Genomic DNA, 17,419 nt, shown 5'->3' on the forward strand with positions numbered 1-17,419 from the left:
TTTTGAAGGGCAGAGTGAGAGAGAGATCTTCTATTCACTGGTTCACTCCCCAAATGACTGCAACAGCCAGGGCTGGGCCAGGCTGAAGCCAGGAGCTTCATCCTTGTGTCCCACTGGGTGGCAGGACCCTCAGTACTTGGGCCACCCTCTGCTGCCTTCCCAGGTACATTAGCAAGGAGCTGGACTGGAAGCAGAGCAGCCAGGACTCGAACCGGTGCCCACATGGGATGGTGGCGCTGAAGCCGCTGTTTACCCTACGGCACAAGCAGTGGTCAGTCCCCACCTGACCTGCCTGCCTGCTACATCCTGGCCATGTGTTCAACAAATCTAGCTCTGTGCAAAGAAACCAACCAACCAGAGCTCAGTGCACCACAGCACCAGCCCTGGTAATTTGCTCTTTGTCAATGAGTTTTACCAAATATCCCCGATCTCCATACACCTGTAGGAGTCAAGCCTCAAATGAGGAATAATGGAAGTGTTCCTTAACACGGGCTTCACATCCATTTCATAAATCTCTATTGCTACAAAGCAAAGAGAGAAGGAATCTCACAGACCCCTTCCTACTGTGCTAAGCGCCTTGCGTACACATCTTGTTTACTTTGTAACAATCCTATACATGCTTCTGCTACTCCCACTCTACAGATGAGGAAACCGAGCCCAGACTAGGGTACGCAGGATGCAGGGGTCCCGCTCGCTGAAGCACGCTCAGCCCTCCCTGCTTGCAGGTTCTGTGTCCGCAATCAATCTCAGGTTGAAAACACTCCAAGGAACATCGTGCATCTGTAGTGTGGATTTTGCTTCTTGGCATTATTTCCTAAACAAAACAGGCAAACAGCTATCCCCTTAGCATTTACACTGCACTGGGGATTCTAATGACCTGGGGGTGATGCGCGGTATACAGGAGCAAGTGCATAGGTTCTAGGGAACATGACAGTTTAGGTAAGGGATCTGGGGATCTGCAGGGGCTCTAGAGTCAATCTCTCACAGACGCCAGGGGCAGAGTATCTGAGCAGAGGGGTGGGCATTCGGTGTAGCCATTAAGATGCCACTTGGACTGCCCATTTCATATATCAGACAACCTGGGTTCAAGTTCTGGCTCCACTCCCGAGTCTAGCTTCCTGCAAAGGCACACCCTGGGAGGCAGCAGGTGAGGGCTCAAGTACCTGCCACCCACATGGGAGAACTGGGCGGACTTGGGGGCTCCTGGCTTTAGACTGGCCCAGCCCTGGCTGTTGCTGGCATTTGGGGAGTGAACTGGCAGGTAGAAGAGCTCTTTTCTCTCTCTCTCTCTCTCTCTCTCTAATAAAAAATACATAAAATTTTTAAAAGTGCGTGCAAAATAGAATTCAAAGATAAAGTACGTTCTGGTGCAAATTATTGAAATCCACGCAGTTTCTGCCTGGCACACATTTCCCACGAACTTTTGGAGGATCCTCACGCCTTCCACAATCACACTCATTCAGTCCCTGCAATAGCAACCCTATGAGATAGATACCATTCTTTTTATCTTCCCATTTCACAGAGGGGAAATGGAGGGACAGAGATCACACCACTTGTCCAAGGTCAACGACCCAGAAAATGGGAGTAGAAATCGGATCTGAACTCCCATAACCTGACCCTGATTCACTTTGCTATGGACACCCTGGATGCTTGCAGAAGCGAGAAGAGTGCGGCACAAGCTCCGACTTAGAGGGAAAGACCTGGCACCAGAGGCTTCTAGAATCACAGCCCACGGGTTGAGCTGCGACAGCTCCAGCTGGGGGTGCTTCAGCCAAGAGAGAGCGCACCCAGCGATTGCCAGTCCCTGCCCAGCCCCGGCCTGATGGACTCTTCCCCCGGAACTCTGACCACATCCCTCTCCCAGCCGTGGAGAGATGGACCAGACACGTGGCTGAGAAGCTTCAAAGCTGTGTTCCCAAAATATCCGAGCGACTGGCAGATGGCGATGCTGTATGCGGGCGCGGGAGGAGAGCAAATTGGAAATAAAATGAAAGATGCCAAAGAGAACATAAACAGCGTTGGAGGCCAGGATGGAGCCGGGGGGTGCTTTCCTGCTCCCCTGTTTCTGAAGTTCTTATGCAGACCAGCAAAAAAAAAAAAAAAAAAGCCCTTGTTTGTTCATCCCACCCACCAGTCCAAGAACAAATATCCACTCAGCATCTAGCAGGTGCAGGCAACTGGTGATGCTGGCTTGGATGCAAACCCCTAGAATCTGGTCATCCCTTGCAGAAGCCTGATGCACAAAGACCCCTCCGTCCACCTGGGATGATACCCAGTGTTGATTAAAGGTGCCCCTACAGGGCCACCACACACAGCACGCGTCCCTCAAGCCCCAACGTGAAACCACCAGCGTTAGAATCTCCGCCACCAGCTGGTCTCGCCAGCCTTGCCAAGCAACACGAGGGCCACAGCTCACAGCCCCCACCAGCGGCAAGGATGCCCATGGCAACTCGCCATCCCCACCCTCATCCACCAAATCCTGCTGCCGCTGCCGCCCAGGGGACCCCCCGACTCAGGGAGCACGCAGACCGGAAAGCCGTGGAGACGGGTCGTGATGTGGTTTGACTTACAGCCAGGGCGGGGTCTGAGCAGGAAAAGGTCCCAGAATTTCCACTTCATCCTCACTCGACTGGCAGCAGCTGGACACACAGCACTTCTCACAGCAGTGCCTGCAGGTCCACCTGCACAGCAGCAGATCAGAGATTCTGGAAAGAAAACCCTGAGGCCACGGGGGCGGGCGGGCAGGCGGGCAGCGGGGAGAAGAGGGAGAGAAGAGACAACACCCCAAATTACAAGCAGTCGACCCGGGCTGAGAGACGGAGACCCGCAGGAGGCGCGTCTCCGTGGCCGAACACTTAGAACAAAATGTTTTCCATGTCTATTTACCCACTGCAGGCACAAAGATGGCAAACAGCGAGTCGCTGGAGCCATTAATAGCAAGCAAAACATTTGCAGGTAATTTATAGTTTATGCGAGCCTCTCTCCCGCCATGTGGGTGGTTTATACAACAACAGGAGGGCTAGACAATATGTTCCCAAAACACAATGAATATTACTTTATCTTTTGGAAAGCAAGGAAAAAAATTTTCTAAAAAATCTCACTGACATGACAGCAAACAGCGATAATCAGACAGGATAAGCCGGGGTGGGAAGGGTACCCTGTGCTACCAATGGGGGGGCTTTTCTTGGGGGCTTCCTTCCGGTAGAAAGAAATGGACCCTGTGTGTGCCATCATTGCCATCCAGTTATTGTCTAACGCTCCACACCCCCACGGCCCCCACGGAAGACCCCCAAATGACAGCCAGACATTGCTTAATTCAAAGCCCAGGCAGACCACCCCCCTCCAGGAACCCACCTCGTTTAATGGCTCCAGCTGCCCTTTTAGAGATCGCGATGAGGCCGGGGGCGCAAGGGGGCGAAGGGGTTACAGAAAGAGAGAGACAAGACCAGTTTAGCAATATTCCAGCAACTCACAAAAGAAAAGAAAAAAAAAAAAAAAGCCCAGCATCTTTCCACTTACCATCCTGCGAAGGGAGCTGACTTGCTAACAAGGTGTTGCTATTATCAGGGCTGCTGATAGCTTCCCGGTTAACCAACACCGAGTAAATGGGAAACTTTAGCATCGCGATGTGCTTTGCACCGTATGCTGTTGTGAATCAGAGCGGGGGACACACAGTCGTGCTGTCCAACGCAGCCACACTTGAAGAGGAGCCCAAGGCTTCCCCGATGGAGCCAGCCATGGGGCCACCCCAGCAGGACACGGTGAGGCAGCATTGCAGGCAGGCACGGACGCCATGGCCCCCCCACGGAGGCCCTACCTTCCCACTGCGCTCCAATGGGGATGGCGGGGAGTTTCACATGTCCACCCACAAGTGGGAGAAATGCAAAAGAAAGCCATGATGTAGGGCTTGTGAAGATGGGAGGGGGCCCCCTCCCTCCCCAACTCCTCCCCTCTTCTTCCTCCTCCTCTACAAGGCGTGCTGCAAGGCCCCCATCAACCAGGTAAGTTAGGAGTCCTGTCTCCTAGCTAGGACCCAGCCCTGTGGGACTAGAACTCAGAGCTGGGAACCAGGAAGCCTCGGCTGAGTACCATTGCACGTTAATGTGGTTCCAACCTTGCTCCCTGCCTTTTTTTTTTTTTTTTTTTTGACAGGCAGTTAGACAGTGAGAGAGAGAGACAGAGAGAAAGGTCTTCCTTCCATTGGTTCACCCCCCAAATGACCGCTACAGCTGGAACTACGCCGATCCGAAGCCAGGAGCCAGGTGTTTCATCCTGGTCTGCCATGCAGGTACAGGTGCCCAAGCACCTGAGCCATCCTCCGCTGCCCTCCCATGCCACAGCAGAGGGCTGGACTGGAAGAGGAGCAACCGGGACAGAATCCGGCGCCCCAACCGGGACTAGAACCTGGGGTGCCGGCGCTGCAGGTGGAGGATTAGCCAAGTGAGCCATGGCGCCGGCCGCTCCCTGCCTTTTAAACAAAGAAGGCAGACCCGAGCTGGGAGCCTTGGAGAAAACCACTTCCAGCTAGAATTTAATAAAGTGGCACGATTCCCACGGTGTATATTTTTCCAGTTGCCTTCTGCTTCTATCTCGTGATCCTGGTTTCCTATTATGGTCATAAAACATAAAGTTTCCTTTTCATATGAATTTTAAGTGGATAAAAAGGATCTATTTATAGAAAGCCATTATATCAATATAGTACAGGTGGCACTCCAACGCCTAGTGGAAGGCACTGATCACCAACTCAGCAAAACCAAAACTCAAACCATACAGAGAACAAGACCTGGAAGCAGTGAGGGGCCTCACCTGGCGTCACCACCAGCCAACCAATCATGTGGCTCGGACAAGCGAAGGGCGGGGCGAGGGAGGAGCCTGAGCCTGGCTCACTTCTTATGGAGGGAGCTGCTCCCTACCTACCTAAGCAGGTGTCGCTGGGGTGGGAGTGAACAGATGGCAACATTGCCCACATGCTGCCCAGCTGCAAAATAAAGCACCCCCCCTCCCTGTGGTTTCATGAACACAGGGGGCTTGTCAAGGCCCCAGGGGAACCTGCCTGGCACCAGGTGTTGTCCCGGCAGGCAGAACTGTGCACAAAACCGCCAGAGGCTATGTTCCCTCAGGGGCTCCATTAGAAAGTGCTTTGAAACGCTTAGGATGCCCTTCGAGAGCACGCCCACGGGCTTAACTGCCCACGGGCTTAACTGAGGGAAGCATTTCCTGGGCATTAGGTGGTCAGAGGAGGACCTTCCACAACCACAAGGAACAGAGACCAGGCCACGGCATGCCCCCACGAAGCACCTGGCTTTCCAAACGCCCAGGTTGAAGACGGGGGGGGGGGGGGGGGGCGAAGGCTCTCCAGGGAGATGGAGATGGAGAAGGAGAAGCAGCCTGCAGAGTCCTTCCTCACCCTGGGTCCCCCCCCCCGGCTCCAGCGCCGGACACTAATGGGGGAGAACTGGTTCAAGTCAGAAAGCAAGTGGGAGAAGAATGGACATATTCTAAGCAGAGGTTGGGAAACCATGGCTCGAAGGCCAGAACCAGCGGCAGCCTCAAGCTAAGAATGACTGGCACATTTTTAAATGGTTGAACCAAAAAAAGGTAAATATACTTCTCGATTCATGCCAAAGATATATACTGAAAAAATCAAATTGGTCTCCACAAATAAAGTTTTATTGGCACAGCCACGCCCACTCACAGACTTCCCTTTGTGGCTGCCTTCTTGCACTGTTGGGCCCAATACCATGTGGACCTGGGGGGAAAAATACTTTGTACTCAGCACCAGACAGAGTTGATACTTTGTTCTAGAAAGAAACCCAGCACCACTGGGCCATCCTCAAGCGTCCTGTGGTTGAGGTCCCATCCTGACTGCTAAGCAACTGTGTGCCCTTGGACAGGCACTTGATTTCTCTGTGCTGCAGGTGGCCACTGAAAACCGGACATGCCCTCAAAATGCCCCTCTCTCGCTGGACGGTGCACGCAGAGGGGCAGACGCTGTGCCGTCCGCACCTCGTGGGTAACCACCCAAATGTGCGTTGAGTGACGGTGGAAACTTTCAGCCCCCGGTGAAATGTGAGCCGAAGAGACGTGGCCACTCCTTGTAGGGGAGGCCACTGCAGAACTCTGGGCCAGCAGGGGAATGGGGAGGCTGCACCAGGTGGACAGAGCAGCTTCCAGGCCCACAGGCTGCCGAGCCCAAGAACAAGATGAGGGAGTGTGGGAGTCCCCCGGGAGCCCCCCGCTGTGGCCGAGGGGACAAGATGTGAGCACACGGGCACCCTGGACGGGTGGAGGAGTCAGGGGAGCCCCTGGCCTTCTCTGCCTGGCTGGGAGGAGCCAGCCCCAGAAAGCAGCAGCTCAACGGATCCGGGTGACCTTGGCGCTGACCTGTCGCCACTCCCCCTCCCACCCCCCGCCCCGGCACAGGAGAAAGGTCTCTAACCAAGCAGCCCGGCCTCCCCCAGTGTTTTCCGCCCCAGGATTCTGGGGGAGTTCGCCTCCGCGCGCCCCCCACCCTGGGCACCCAGGGCCCGGGAAAGACGACGTCCTTGTCCCTTCTGGCCGGAACAGCAGCCTCGGGCTCGCTCCGCCGGCCAATTAGCCGGAGCCGTCACCACGGCAACCGCAGCTGGCGCGGTCCCTCCCCTGGGGTGGGGTGCCAGGGGGAGGGCGCGCGGGGAGGGGGAGAAAGTCTTCCCCACCCCCACTCGCTCCCCAGGAGGCGAGGGCGCGCGAGCCGAGTCCGCCTAGGGCCCTCCAGCCTGGGGTCCGGGGGGGTCCCCAGCCTCTCCTCCCGGGGCGCACCGCCGCGGCTGCACAGGTTGCCTGCGCTGGGGCGCCCGTTTTCTCGAGGCAAGTTTGTGGGAGCCCAGCCGGGTGCCCTCCCTTGCGCGCGCTCGCAGCCCGAGGGGGCGCGGCACCCCCAGCCCACAGCCCGGACCTTGTCCCCCCAGCCTCAGCCTTACCTGGATGTACGCCATTTTCGCCCGCGCGCACTCACTCCGGCCCGGGCATGGCGCCGCCACGGCCACTTTGCCCTCGCCAACGCGGGAGGGGGGAGAAGGCAAAGGGGGAAAGGAAGAAAGAGGCAGCCGGGTGGCCCCAGACGTGACTGGCGTGGCTGATGAGCGGCGCCCGCCCCTCCGCCGGGCGCCCCGTCCTTGCCTTTCCCTGCGTTCCGGCTCCCGGAGTCGGGGCTGCCTCGCCGGCTCGCAGATCCGGGGCGCCCAGGGCCCCCGCCTCGGCCTCCCTCGCCGTCCCGCGCTCCCCCGCCCCGAGGCGCTCCCCAGGCTGGGAAAAGGGCCGGGGCGCCTGGGCAGGGAGCCTCGGGCGGCCGCGGGGACTGCAGCGACCCCGGCGCAGGCGGGGCCGGAGACGCTGGGGCCCGGGCGCGCGGGAGGCGGGGGAGGGACCGGGGCTGGGGCCGGGGACGGGGGTGGGAGGGGACGGTGCACGGGTCAGCCCATCTGGCCGGCCAGGGCGCCTCCAGAAAGCAGAGACCCTGGGAGTAGGGGGGCGGGGATGTGAAGCCGCAGAGGGGCACCGTCCCCCGCCGTGGCGTCTGGGGCTGGGAGGATCCTCCCCATCCAACCCTCTCCCCAGACCGGGTTTGGGAAAACTTTATTCCCGCGCCACCCGTCGCGCCTAGAACGGTGGCGGCGAGCTACGGCAGAGACTCCAGGACCTGAGTCCGGAGCTGCGGTGGGCGTAGGGCGCCTCCGGGGGTGGGACTCCGCGGCCGGGGCCGCAGGGGACGCGAGTCGAGAGCCGAGCGTCCCTTCGCCCTAAACCTGCCGGAGTTGCGACCTGGACGCAACAGGTCCAGCCTGGGGCGGCCCGGCAGCGCCACCCAGCGTCCAAGCCCGGCCTCGTGCGCAAGTCCGCCCGCGGGCAGCTGGTGGCCGGCGAGGGCCGTGCGCCCTGGGGCGTGTCCAGCGCGCACCCCGCCGCCCGCCCGCCCGCCAGCCCGCGTGGCCGCAGCGCCCAGCACCCGAGGGCCTCCCAGCCCAAGGCCGCAGAGCTCGCGCTGGCTCGCCACCGCGGGATTCGAGGGCGCACATTGCCCTCCGCTGGTTCTCTTTAAAACGCCCGGCTGGTTCCTGGCTTATCAGCTTTTCCAACGTTTTAACCTCCGGGCGCCTCTCTTGTCTTTTCGCCAGGAAGAAAAATGGGTGAAGGTTCTGCCCCTGCCGGCGCGCCAGGGCTGTTTCCTGGGGACAAGTAAGAAAGTGTCATCCACAAAAGAGGTAGGGAGCGAACGAGGAGGTAGACACAGGTGTGCAGATGGCGCGTGCAAATGGGGCCGGCGTGTACGCCTTTGAGGATGGCGTATTTGTAGCGCCCAGCGTGTGGCGCGTTTAGAAGTCAGCGCTTCCTCTCCTTGCAGGCTCGTGTAGCTCGCTCACCGCTGCACCTGCCGCATCCGCTAGGCGCTCCAAGGACGCTTCTGTTCCCGCTTTGGACCCCTCGTGCCTTCGCCATCCCCCAGCCCTCGGGCCGAGGCCCCGCAGGTGGGAGCACAGGGCAGCCGCACTCTGCACTCCTGTCTACCACTCCGCTTTCTCCAGCCTGGTGGGAAGGGAGTGGGCTTCCTGGAGGAGGAGGTATCTTTTGGGGCTGGAGAGGGAAGGGGACTTGAGGAAGAGGAGGAGTTGCCAGGTGTTCCCAGGAATAATACAAAAGACTTGTGGGCAATGGAATAAAAACTTATTTCAGTTTTAAAAAATTGAAATCCATGCATACGTGGGGCATTCAAACATTTTGTGGAAATGCATATAGTGAAAAAAAAACTACCTATTTTTGCACCAAAACGAACGTGTCTTTTAATTGCATTTTCCGTAAACTTTTTGAAGTGCCCTTGTTATTGTTAGCCTTTTTTTTTTTTTAAGTCTGTGAGTCAGGCACCATTTTCCACCCTTTGTATGAATTCATTGTTTTAATTCTCTGGCAGCCATGAGGTAGGTGCTTCCCGATCCCACTCTTTACTTGAAAGGAGACGTAGACCAGGGAAGTGCTTGACTGGGGTGTTTATGGCCTCTAAGGAGCTGGGATTCAACCCCAGACAGCTAACCTGGAGCCCTTCCCAGGCCACTGTGTGGAGCTGCTGTATGATTCCTGATCATGGGGGAGATGAAGGAGCCCAGAAGGGTGGGCTGGGTGCCTTAACCCCTTAAGACCTGGAATTGTTGGGGGATACTAAGCACCCCTTCCCGGAGAGAGAAGAGCTGATTTTAGATGGGAATAACGCAGTCCACCTGTGGTATCATCCAATGCTTTAACTGCATGTGAAGCACCTGGCATAGTAAGTGCTTAGTAAATGTTTGCCGAGTGAGTCGATGGAGAGAGTTGGCAGCTGCCAGGGCCATGCCAACTTTTCGGTCAAGTGGTGGTGCCTGAGGGCTGGGCCTGGTTCAACCCCTCCTGGATGGGCGCTGCCATCCTCCGCATTTGACAAAGGAGGTAGCAGAAGTTCTGAGATGGGAGGCAAGGTGGGTTGCTCAAAACAAACAGGTGGAAAGGGACAGAGACCAGATAAAAATGCAGATCTGCTCAACCCCAAGGGCCCAGCTTGCTGTAGCAGTGGAGCGTCCCACTTGAGCGCCTGGGTTCAAGACCTGGGTTCGAGACCTGGTTCGAGACCTGGCTCCGCTCCTGGGAGGCAGCTGGAGATCCTCAAGTAGTTGGATCCCTGTAACTCACATGAGTTTTGGGCTCCTGGCTTCAGCCTGGGTCCAGCCTTGTCTGTTGTGGGCACTGGGGGAGTGAACCAGAATCCAGGAGGTTTGAATCTTTGCCTTTCGTATATATAAATCAATAAATACATTTTTAAAGAAGTCTCGGGTCTTCACAGCTGCACCACCCCCAGATGAAGGGATGAATAGCTAAGCAGAATAAGAACTTCATCTGGGATGGGGCTGGTGCTGTGGCACAGTGGATTAACACCCTGGCCTGAAGCACCGGCATCCCATATGGGCGCTGGTTCAAGACCTGGCTGCTCCACTTCCTGTCCAGCTCTCTGCTATGGCTCAGGAAAGCAGTAGAAAATGGCCCAAGTCCTTGGGCCCCTGCCTCCATGTGGGAGACTGGGAAAAAGCTCCTGGCTCCTGGCTTCAGATCGGCACAGCTCTGGATGTTGCGGCCATCTGGGGAGTGAACCATTGGATGGAAGACTTCGCTCTGCCTCTCCTCTCTCTGTGTAACTCTGACTTTCAAACAAATAAATAAATCTTAAAAAAAAAAAACTTCATCTGGGGCACGTCAGAGGCCTCTCTCAGACTGATTCCTTGAGCCCACAGCTCTGTGAGCCCCTCCCTGCCCTTGGCAAGGACTGGACCCAGGCCCCAGCCGTGCCTGCTGGAACACGGCAGCTGGAACCCTCACAAACCTCACTGGAGAAGCCTCAAGTCCAGGTGATAGACACAAGCATGCAGCTCCGTGGGACCTGTGCATTGACAGAGAAAGGCCCAGGGGGCTCCAGCGTACAGAGTATGATGGTTAGAGAAGGCCCCAGGAGGGGCTGGCATTAATCCAAGTCCCAAAGAACCAAAGGAGGGAGACGACTGTGGACCCCAGTGGTGCTTAGCTGGAGGTTGGATGGATAGACTTCTCGGGGAAGGTGAGTCGTGAACTTAGGGAAATAATTACATCTCCATCATCACTAGCTCCTACCTGAGGTTTATTTAATATTTCCTTCCAGGGCTGCCATTGTGTGATCCCATAGCAGAGTGCCAGTTCCAGTCCCAGCTGCTCCTCCTCTAATCCAGCTCCATGCTGATGCCCCTGGGAAAGTAGCGGAAAATGGCCCAAGTACTTGGGCCCCTGCCACCCACATGAGAGACCCAGATGGAGTTCCTGGCTCCTGGCTTCAGCCTGGCCTATCTCTGGCTGGTGCCACCATTTGGGGAGTGAACCAGGAGATGAGAGATCTGTGTCTCTCCCTCTGTCACTCTGCCTTTAAATAAATTAAATATAATTTTTAAAAGTGCAGGCAACAAACCAAAACATTATTAACCCTCTCCCAGTACTTTGTCATCCACAGAAATCTTGTACATTCACCTTACATTCTAGAGCTGCAGAGAACTTGAAATTTCATTTATACTCTTTACCATTTGAATAGGACAACAGTCATTAGGCCCATTGCTAAGTCCTTCTATTTAAGGAATTGATAAAGAAGCACATATATGATTATATTTAAATTTAAATATTTGATCACTACACATCCATATAATTATAATTTCATTATCATCCTATGTATTCTATGGTTTTTTAAAAAGCTTTATTTATGTTATGTGAAAGAGTTACACAGAGAAGGAGAGGCAGAGAGAGAGAGAGGTCTTCCATCCACTGGTTCACTCCCCAGTTAACCGCAATGGCCGGAGCTGTGCCGATCTGAAGCCAGGAGCCAGGAGCTTCTTCCAGGTCTCCCACGCAGGTGCAGGGGCCCAAGGACTTGGGCCATCTTCTACTGCTTTTCCCGACCACAGCAGAGAGCTGGATGGGAAGTGGAGCAGCCAGGAGTGGAACTGGTGCCATATAGGACACCGGCATTTCAGGCAATGGCTTTACCTGCTATACCACAGTGCCGGCCCCCTATGATTTTTTAAGACATTGTTCTGAAATGGAATCTATGGGCTTCAACAGGTTTCCATGGCACAGGAAGGTTAAGAACCCCTGAACTGGGGGTGGCGCTGTGGCGTAGCGGGTAAAGCCGCCGCCTGCAGTGCCAGCATCCCATATGGACACTGGCTGCTCCACTTCAGATCCAACGCTCTGCTATGGCCTGGGAAATTAGTAGAGGATGGAAGACCTCTCTCGCTCTTTCTCTCTCTCAATAAATCTTAAAAAAAGGAACCCCTGAACTTTTGAGGGTACTTCAAACAGTTCATGGAATGAACTTCCATGAAGTTTTTTGAAGTCCCCTGGTAGCATGTGCGTAGCTTAGAGGTGAAGTGGCTGGAGAGTGGGAGAGCAGGGCCAGGTGAGGTTCAACAGGGAGCTGGGGAGGGCGTCAGGAAGGAGCAGGGTCAGAGTTTGCAGGGGTGATGTCGTGGTGCCGTGGTAAAGGACCCGCTTGCAGTGCCTGGCTCTGCTTCAGATTCCAGCTTCGTGCTAAAGAATACCCGAGGAGGCTCAAATATTGGATCGCTGCCACCTGCGTGGGAGTTCTGGGCTCCTGACTTTGCTGTCACGGGCATTTGGGGAGTGAACCAGCAGATGGAGGGTCCCCGTCTTTCTCTGCCTCTGTGTCTCTGCCTTTCAAATAAAAAAAAATGTAAGAAAATTATTTTGGCAGGATGTGTGTTTGTGAGTGTGTCTGGCTGGCTGGCTGGCTATGGGCATGGGGGCAAGGGAGGCCAGTGGGGAGGCTGAGAAGTGAGGTGACAGTGCGTGGTGGGCGATTGTGGGAGGTAGAAAAGACTGGAGCAGGACGGATCTGCAGGGGCAGGAGAAGGAATTGTGTGTGCGGGTCCGCCGGGTCTCCGCCAGGGCTGGGCGGAGTATGCCGAGTCTCCCGGGTGTGTTATCTAGTGTTCCTGAAAGACATCTGATTCCGTCCAGCTTAGCCGAAAAGGAATTTATGAACTTGTTAACTGGGAAGTCCAGGGGGCAAATCCTATAGGCATGATGGAACTAGGGGTGCAGTTAAAGTCATAAGGGCTCCTTCTCTCTCCCTTCCTCCCTCTCTCCCTCTCCCTCTTTCCCCCCTCCCTCCTTGCGTCCCTCTCTCTCTCCCTACCTCCCTCTCTCCCTCTCCCTCTCTTCCCTCCCTCCCTCTCCTCTCTCTGCCTCTCTCCCTCTCCCTCCTTTCCTCTGCCTCCCTCCCTCTCCCTCCCTCTCCTCTCTCTGCCTCTCTCCCTCTCCGTCCTTCCCTCTCCCCCTCACCCCCTCTCCCTCTCTCCCTCCCTCCCTGCCTCCTTCCCTCCCTCTCTCTCTCTCTCCCTCTCCCTCTCCCCCTCCTCTTCTCAGCTTCCTTCTGAACATTCCATTCTTTTCCCTTGGAATAGGTTTGCTTCACATGGCAGAAAAATGACCACTTAAAAGTTTCTATGCTTGCAGTTTATGTTTCAAAAGGAAGAAAGACTTAATATTGAATTATGGAAAGTCTCAGTCCTGCTAAGGTCACGCACACACACATGCATGCATACACATGCACGCGCACACACACACACATGTGCACACACACACACATCTGCTGTGTCCAGAGGACCCCGTACTCTGCTTGAGTCAGCCTGGCCCACGTGACCAGAGATTGGGGGGGCATCGTGAGCCATGATCCCACCAGGACCACCCAGGGAGGTGGAGGCACTGGTTCCCTAAGAGGGGCTGGGAGACAGAAACATGCCTGTGACAGGTGTTGTGGACCATGTAGGTGGGTCTGCCCAGTGGGCAGCGTAGAATGATTCTGGAACTCAGCTTGTCTTACATAGACACTCAGAGCTGATGGCCAGGGAATGAGGCTTCTGTCACCTCCCCTGGCCACGTCTGAGCCCCTGTCCATCTCCAGCTTCTAAAAGGAACAAGCCCTGTCTTTCCTCCCAAGAAGGCCCAGCCCTGGGTGGCAGGCGCCTGCACATAATAACGGTCTTCTCCTGGGAACCCTTAGTGAGGTAGTTAGGAGGCAGCACAGGTCCCAGCCCTGGGCACACCTATGATAATTAACAGTGCCACGATGCCACAGTGGCCACTGGCTCCCAGAGGGACAACACGGGTCCTGGGGAGGTGACTTGCTATTTCTGCTCTGCCAGCTGGTGGCATTTGTCTCCTAAGTCAGCCTTAATTACACAGCTTCCCGATCCTGCCCCTCAGATCCTGTGTCAGCTACCCCAGCTATGCCTGGGCAGTGTTTCCAAATGACAGGGAGGTAAGTCATGGCCAGGCTCACTAAATAGCTCATGGGAAATCTTGAAAGGCAGCCACCTGCTGGAGTCTGATTCCAAAAATGGGCAGACAGGAGGGCGTCACTGTGTGTAGGAGCCGGGCCCTCTCATCTCCACCCTCTCCAGGGGCAGGGTGGTCTTCTGGGAGCAGGGCATCCAGTTCCTAGTCCAGCCCTGCCTATGTAACAGCTGTGCAACCTCGATGGAGAAAAACCACCTCTGCAGGCCTCGGTTTTCCTCATCTGCAGAATGGATGCAACACTTAGTCTGTTTGCTGATGCTATAATGAGATACCCAAGGCTGGGCACTTTGTCAAGAAAAGAGGTTGATGGGGCTTCCAGTTCTGGAGGGTCAAGGGCGCTGGTGAGGCCCTCATGACAGATGGCACACGTGCAGGAAAGAGGGAGAGATCACACAGCAAGGCAGGAAGCCCAAGTGCAGGAAGGGGTCAGCCAGGCCCTCCTGCCGGGCCCTGAATCTTGAAGGTCTCACCACATCTCCACATCACCGCACTGGGGATGTGCCTCCAACACATAGTCCCTTGGGGCCACCTGGAACTGTGTCCAAACCACAGTGGCGCTGCCCCGCCAGGGCTGGTGTAGATAAAGCAGACGAGAAAATCGCCTTTGAAACAACACAGCTGGGGGTCTCTCTTTCTCCCCCCAACCCCAAGCATGCATTTCATTTGCGCCTGTTTCCTCCATGACTAGGAGGTCAGCAGACACGTCTCTTGGGGGCGAGGATCCAGCTGGCCAATCCGTGTTTATCCCACGGCACAGTGCCTGCCACCAAGGAGGCACTGAATAAATAATAGTTTTTTTTATTTATTCAAGAGACAGACACATAGACAAAAACAGTTTCCATTTGCCAAATGCCCGTGATGGCCAGGACTGGGTTAGGTCAAGGTAGGGATCCAGCAATCCAATGCAAGTCTCCCACGTGGGTGGTGGAGACCCAACTGCTCGAGCCATCTCCTGCTGCCTCCCAGCATCTGCATTGACAGGAGGCTGGAATTGGGAGCCAGAGCCGGGAATTGAACACGGGTTCTCTGATCTGGGATGCAGGCATCTTACACGAAGCCAGTCATGTGCCCCACTTTATTCTTTTCAAACTATGAATGAGGATAGCACTTTTGGGGCGCCGCAGGTTAAGCCGCCCCTTGCAACACCAGCCTCTCATCTCGGAGTGCTGGTTCAAGTTCTGGCTACTCTGCTTCTGACCCAGCTTCCTGTTCTTGCACCGGGGATAACAGTGGAAGCTGGCCCGAGAACTTGGGCCCCTGCCGCCCACGTGGGAGACCAAGATGCAGTTCCTGGCTTTCCTGGCTGCTGGCTTCAGCCTGGCCCAGGACCGGCTGCTGCAGTCATTTGGGGAATAAGCCAGTCGTCGAGACATTTCTCTCCTTTTGTGTCTTCCTCTCTCTCTCTCATTCTGCCTTTCATAAATAAGTACGGGCCGGCGCCGCGGCTCACTAGGCTAATCCTCCGCCTTGCAGCACTGGCACACCGGGTTCTAGTCCCGGTCAGGGCACCGGATTCTGTCCCGGTTGCCCCTCTTCCAGTCCAGCTCTCAGCTGTGGCCCGGGAGTGCAGTGGAGGATGGCCCAAGTCCTTGGGCCCTACACCCCATGGGAGACCAGGAGAAGCACCTGGCTCCTGCCATCGGATCAGCGCGGTGTGCCGGCTGCAGCGCGCCAGCCGTGGCAGCCGTTGGAGGGTGAACCAACAGCAAAGGAAGACCTTTCTCTCTGTCTCTCTCTCTCACTGTCCACTCTGCCTATCAAAAAAATAAATTAATTAATTAAATAAGTAAGTATGTAAAAATAAGTACGTAAATCTTATACACACGCAAGCACATCACACAGATAGGTTGCTACTAATACTAGTATCTGCAACAGGTGCTTTGTTTACCCCGAACAGTTTTCCTCTTTGGTTCATGGCCAAGACTGAGAAGACAAGCAGACTGTGCACAGACAGAGGGCGCCGTCTTGTTCAGCTCTGCTCTCGGGCTCCTCTCCCAGGGGTCCTGAGGCAGGGGGTGTAGGAGCAGGACCTGGGGATCTGCAGCTTCCCGGGAGGTGCAGGTGCAGGTGCCTTCAGTGTGACCCTGACATTAGCAAGCTAGGACACTAACAGGCTTCCTACCTAGGACAACATGCACCCCCAGCCAGGCTGCCCCGTGAGTGTTGTCCCATTCGCTGGAAGGGGTCGGGTGGGAGCTGGCGTGAGGTTGGGGTTGGGTCGTGCCCAGAAGCCCTGAAGATAACTGACTCACCCATGAAGCTTGACCTCCAGCTGATCCCTGTGTGCTGTCCGACTTCTCTTCTTCCTGCCCGCCGCCTGCTGGCATTGCTCCTACGGCTCCTGCTTAGCTGGTGGAGTCTGATGGGATGTGCTCTGAAAGCTCCGGAAGCCAGCACCCCATCCTTCCTCCAGCCCCCATACTGGCTGCAGAATTTCCACTCCATATTCCCCCAGCTGAGGCTGGTTGCTATAGTTGGCCAAACCCTTTCCACCCCATGATTCGGGAGAGGGTAGCTCATTATTTAGTCTTTGAGAAAGAAAATCTGAGGGCGATTTAATAATGGGCTGCAAACATATGAGGGGTTATTAGCAGGAAGCTGGTGACCACCTGTTCCCTCTCTCGGCTACAGCCAGGAGGGCCAGAGATCTGATTTAACTGCAGAAATAGAAGGACATGTCAGGGGAGGCAGAAAACGTGACAGTGCGGCTGTGGTTTCAAGGGGCAGCATAAAATCACGAAATCTGCTTTCCTACGATTTATGACAAGGATGGGAGCTCTGGGTTGGATGTGTCGTGTCTCCCGGAGGCGGGGAGGAGGGCCTGATGCTGTAAGCAACGTCCAGAAAAGCATTTTATGTCTGACTCAGCCCTGATCCCAGGCAGCTAGCTGATGCACTGGAGACCTGCGGTGCTCCGAGCACGGCCCCTGGGCTGCCTTTCCTAGAAATGCAGACGTTCAGAACCCATCGCCTGCCAGCCGGATCAGAACCTCCGGGAGTGGGACCAGCAGGCTGTGCATCAGCAGAGCCTCCGGATGCTTCCGAGGCCGACTGAAGTGTGGGAACCCACCTTGGCCGCGGGTGCCTCACCTGCAGATCTCATTCTGGACAAATTTCCGAGTCAGAAGAAGGGCCTGCCACTCTGCATTTCTGACAAGTCCTAGGTGACGCTATGGCTGCTGGTCCACGAGGTAGAACAGGTGCATTTATCCCTGCACACACCTGCGAGCTCAGCTCACCTCCAGTAGCAAAGAAGAAAATACCAGAAGGCATAGATAGGCCCTGTCCACAGTCAGGCATAGCACACCATGTGGGGTCTAACAGGGACTTGGCCATTGACCAGTGTCCTTCAGCAGTGAGTGGGCTTGTGCATACCAGGGGGTTGGGGATGCAGATCAAATGGAGGAATTGCAAAACGCTGGCCTGGTGTCTGGTGTAGTTTCCCTTCCTCTCAATGACCACCTCTCGGTAGATACACAGGGCGGTGATGATTGGCAGTGCGCTTCAAACACGCACGACAAGC

General features: G+C 55.7%; 1 protein-coding gene and 1 long non-coding RNA gene across 11 annotated transcripts in view; one reads left to right on the top strand and one right to left on the bottom strand.

Moving 5' to 3' along the window:
* The window catches only part of SYT17 (synaptotagmin 17), a 72,461-nt gene extending 64,553 nt beyond the window's left edge, over positions 1-7,908 (bottom strand). The window contains exons 1-3 of one of the 10 annotated variants that reach the window (XM_051847474.2): positions 6,963-7,908; positions 3,355-3,372; positions 2,571-2,719 (exon numbers count right to left, since the gene is read on the bottom strand). In XM_051847474.2, the coding sequence (XP_051703434.2) occupies positions 2,571-2,719; positions 3,355-3,372; positions 6,963-6,977 (182 nt within the window). In that variant the 5' untranslated portion in view covers positions 6,978-7,908. Of the gene's footprint in view, positions 1-2,570; positions 2,720-3,354; positions 3,378-3,519; positions 3,904-6,962 lie in introns of those variants that run through there. The other 9 variants (XM_051847479.2, XM_051847481.2, XM_051847478.2 and 6 more) reach the window with 9 other exon arrangements.
* LOC103348565 (uncharacterized) lies at positions 6,607-12,280 on the top strand. The gene is made up of 4 exons (XR_007920121.2): positions 6,607-6,853; positions 8,161-8,243; positions 8,384-8,507; positions 12,092-12,280. It is a non-coding gene; the product is annotated as an uncharacterized lncRNA (long non-coding RNA).
* Positions 12,281-17,419: the final 5,139 nt, after the last annotated feature.

The sequence above is a fragment of the Oryctolagus cuniculus genome, chromosome 19 (genome assembly GCF_964237555.1).
Source record: "Oryctolagus cuniculus chromosome 19, mOryCun1.1, whole genome shotgun sequence".
NCBI lineage: Eukaryota > Metazoa > Chordata > Mammalia > Lagomorpha > Leporidae > Oryctolagus > Oryctolagus cuniculus.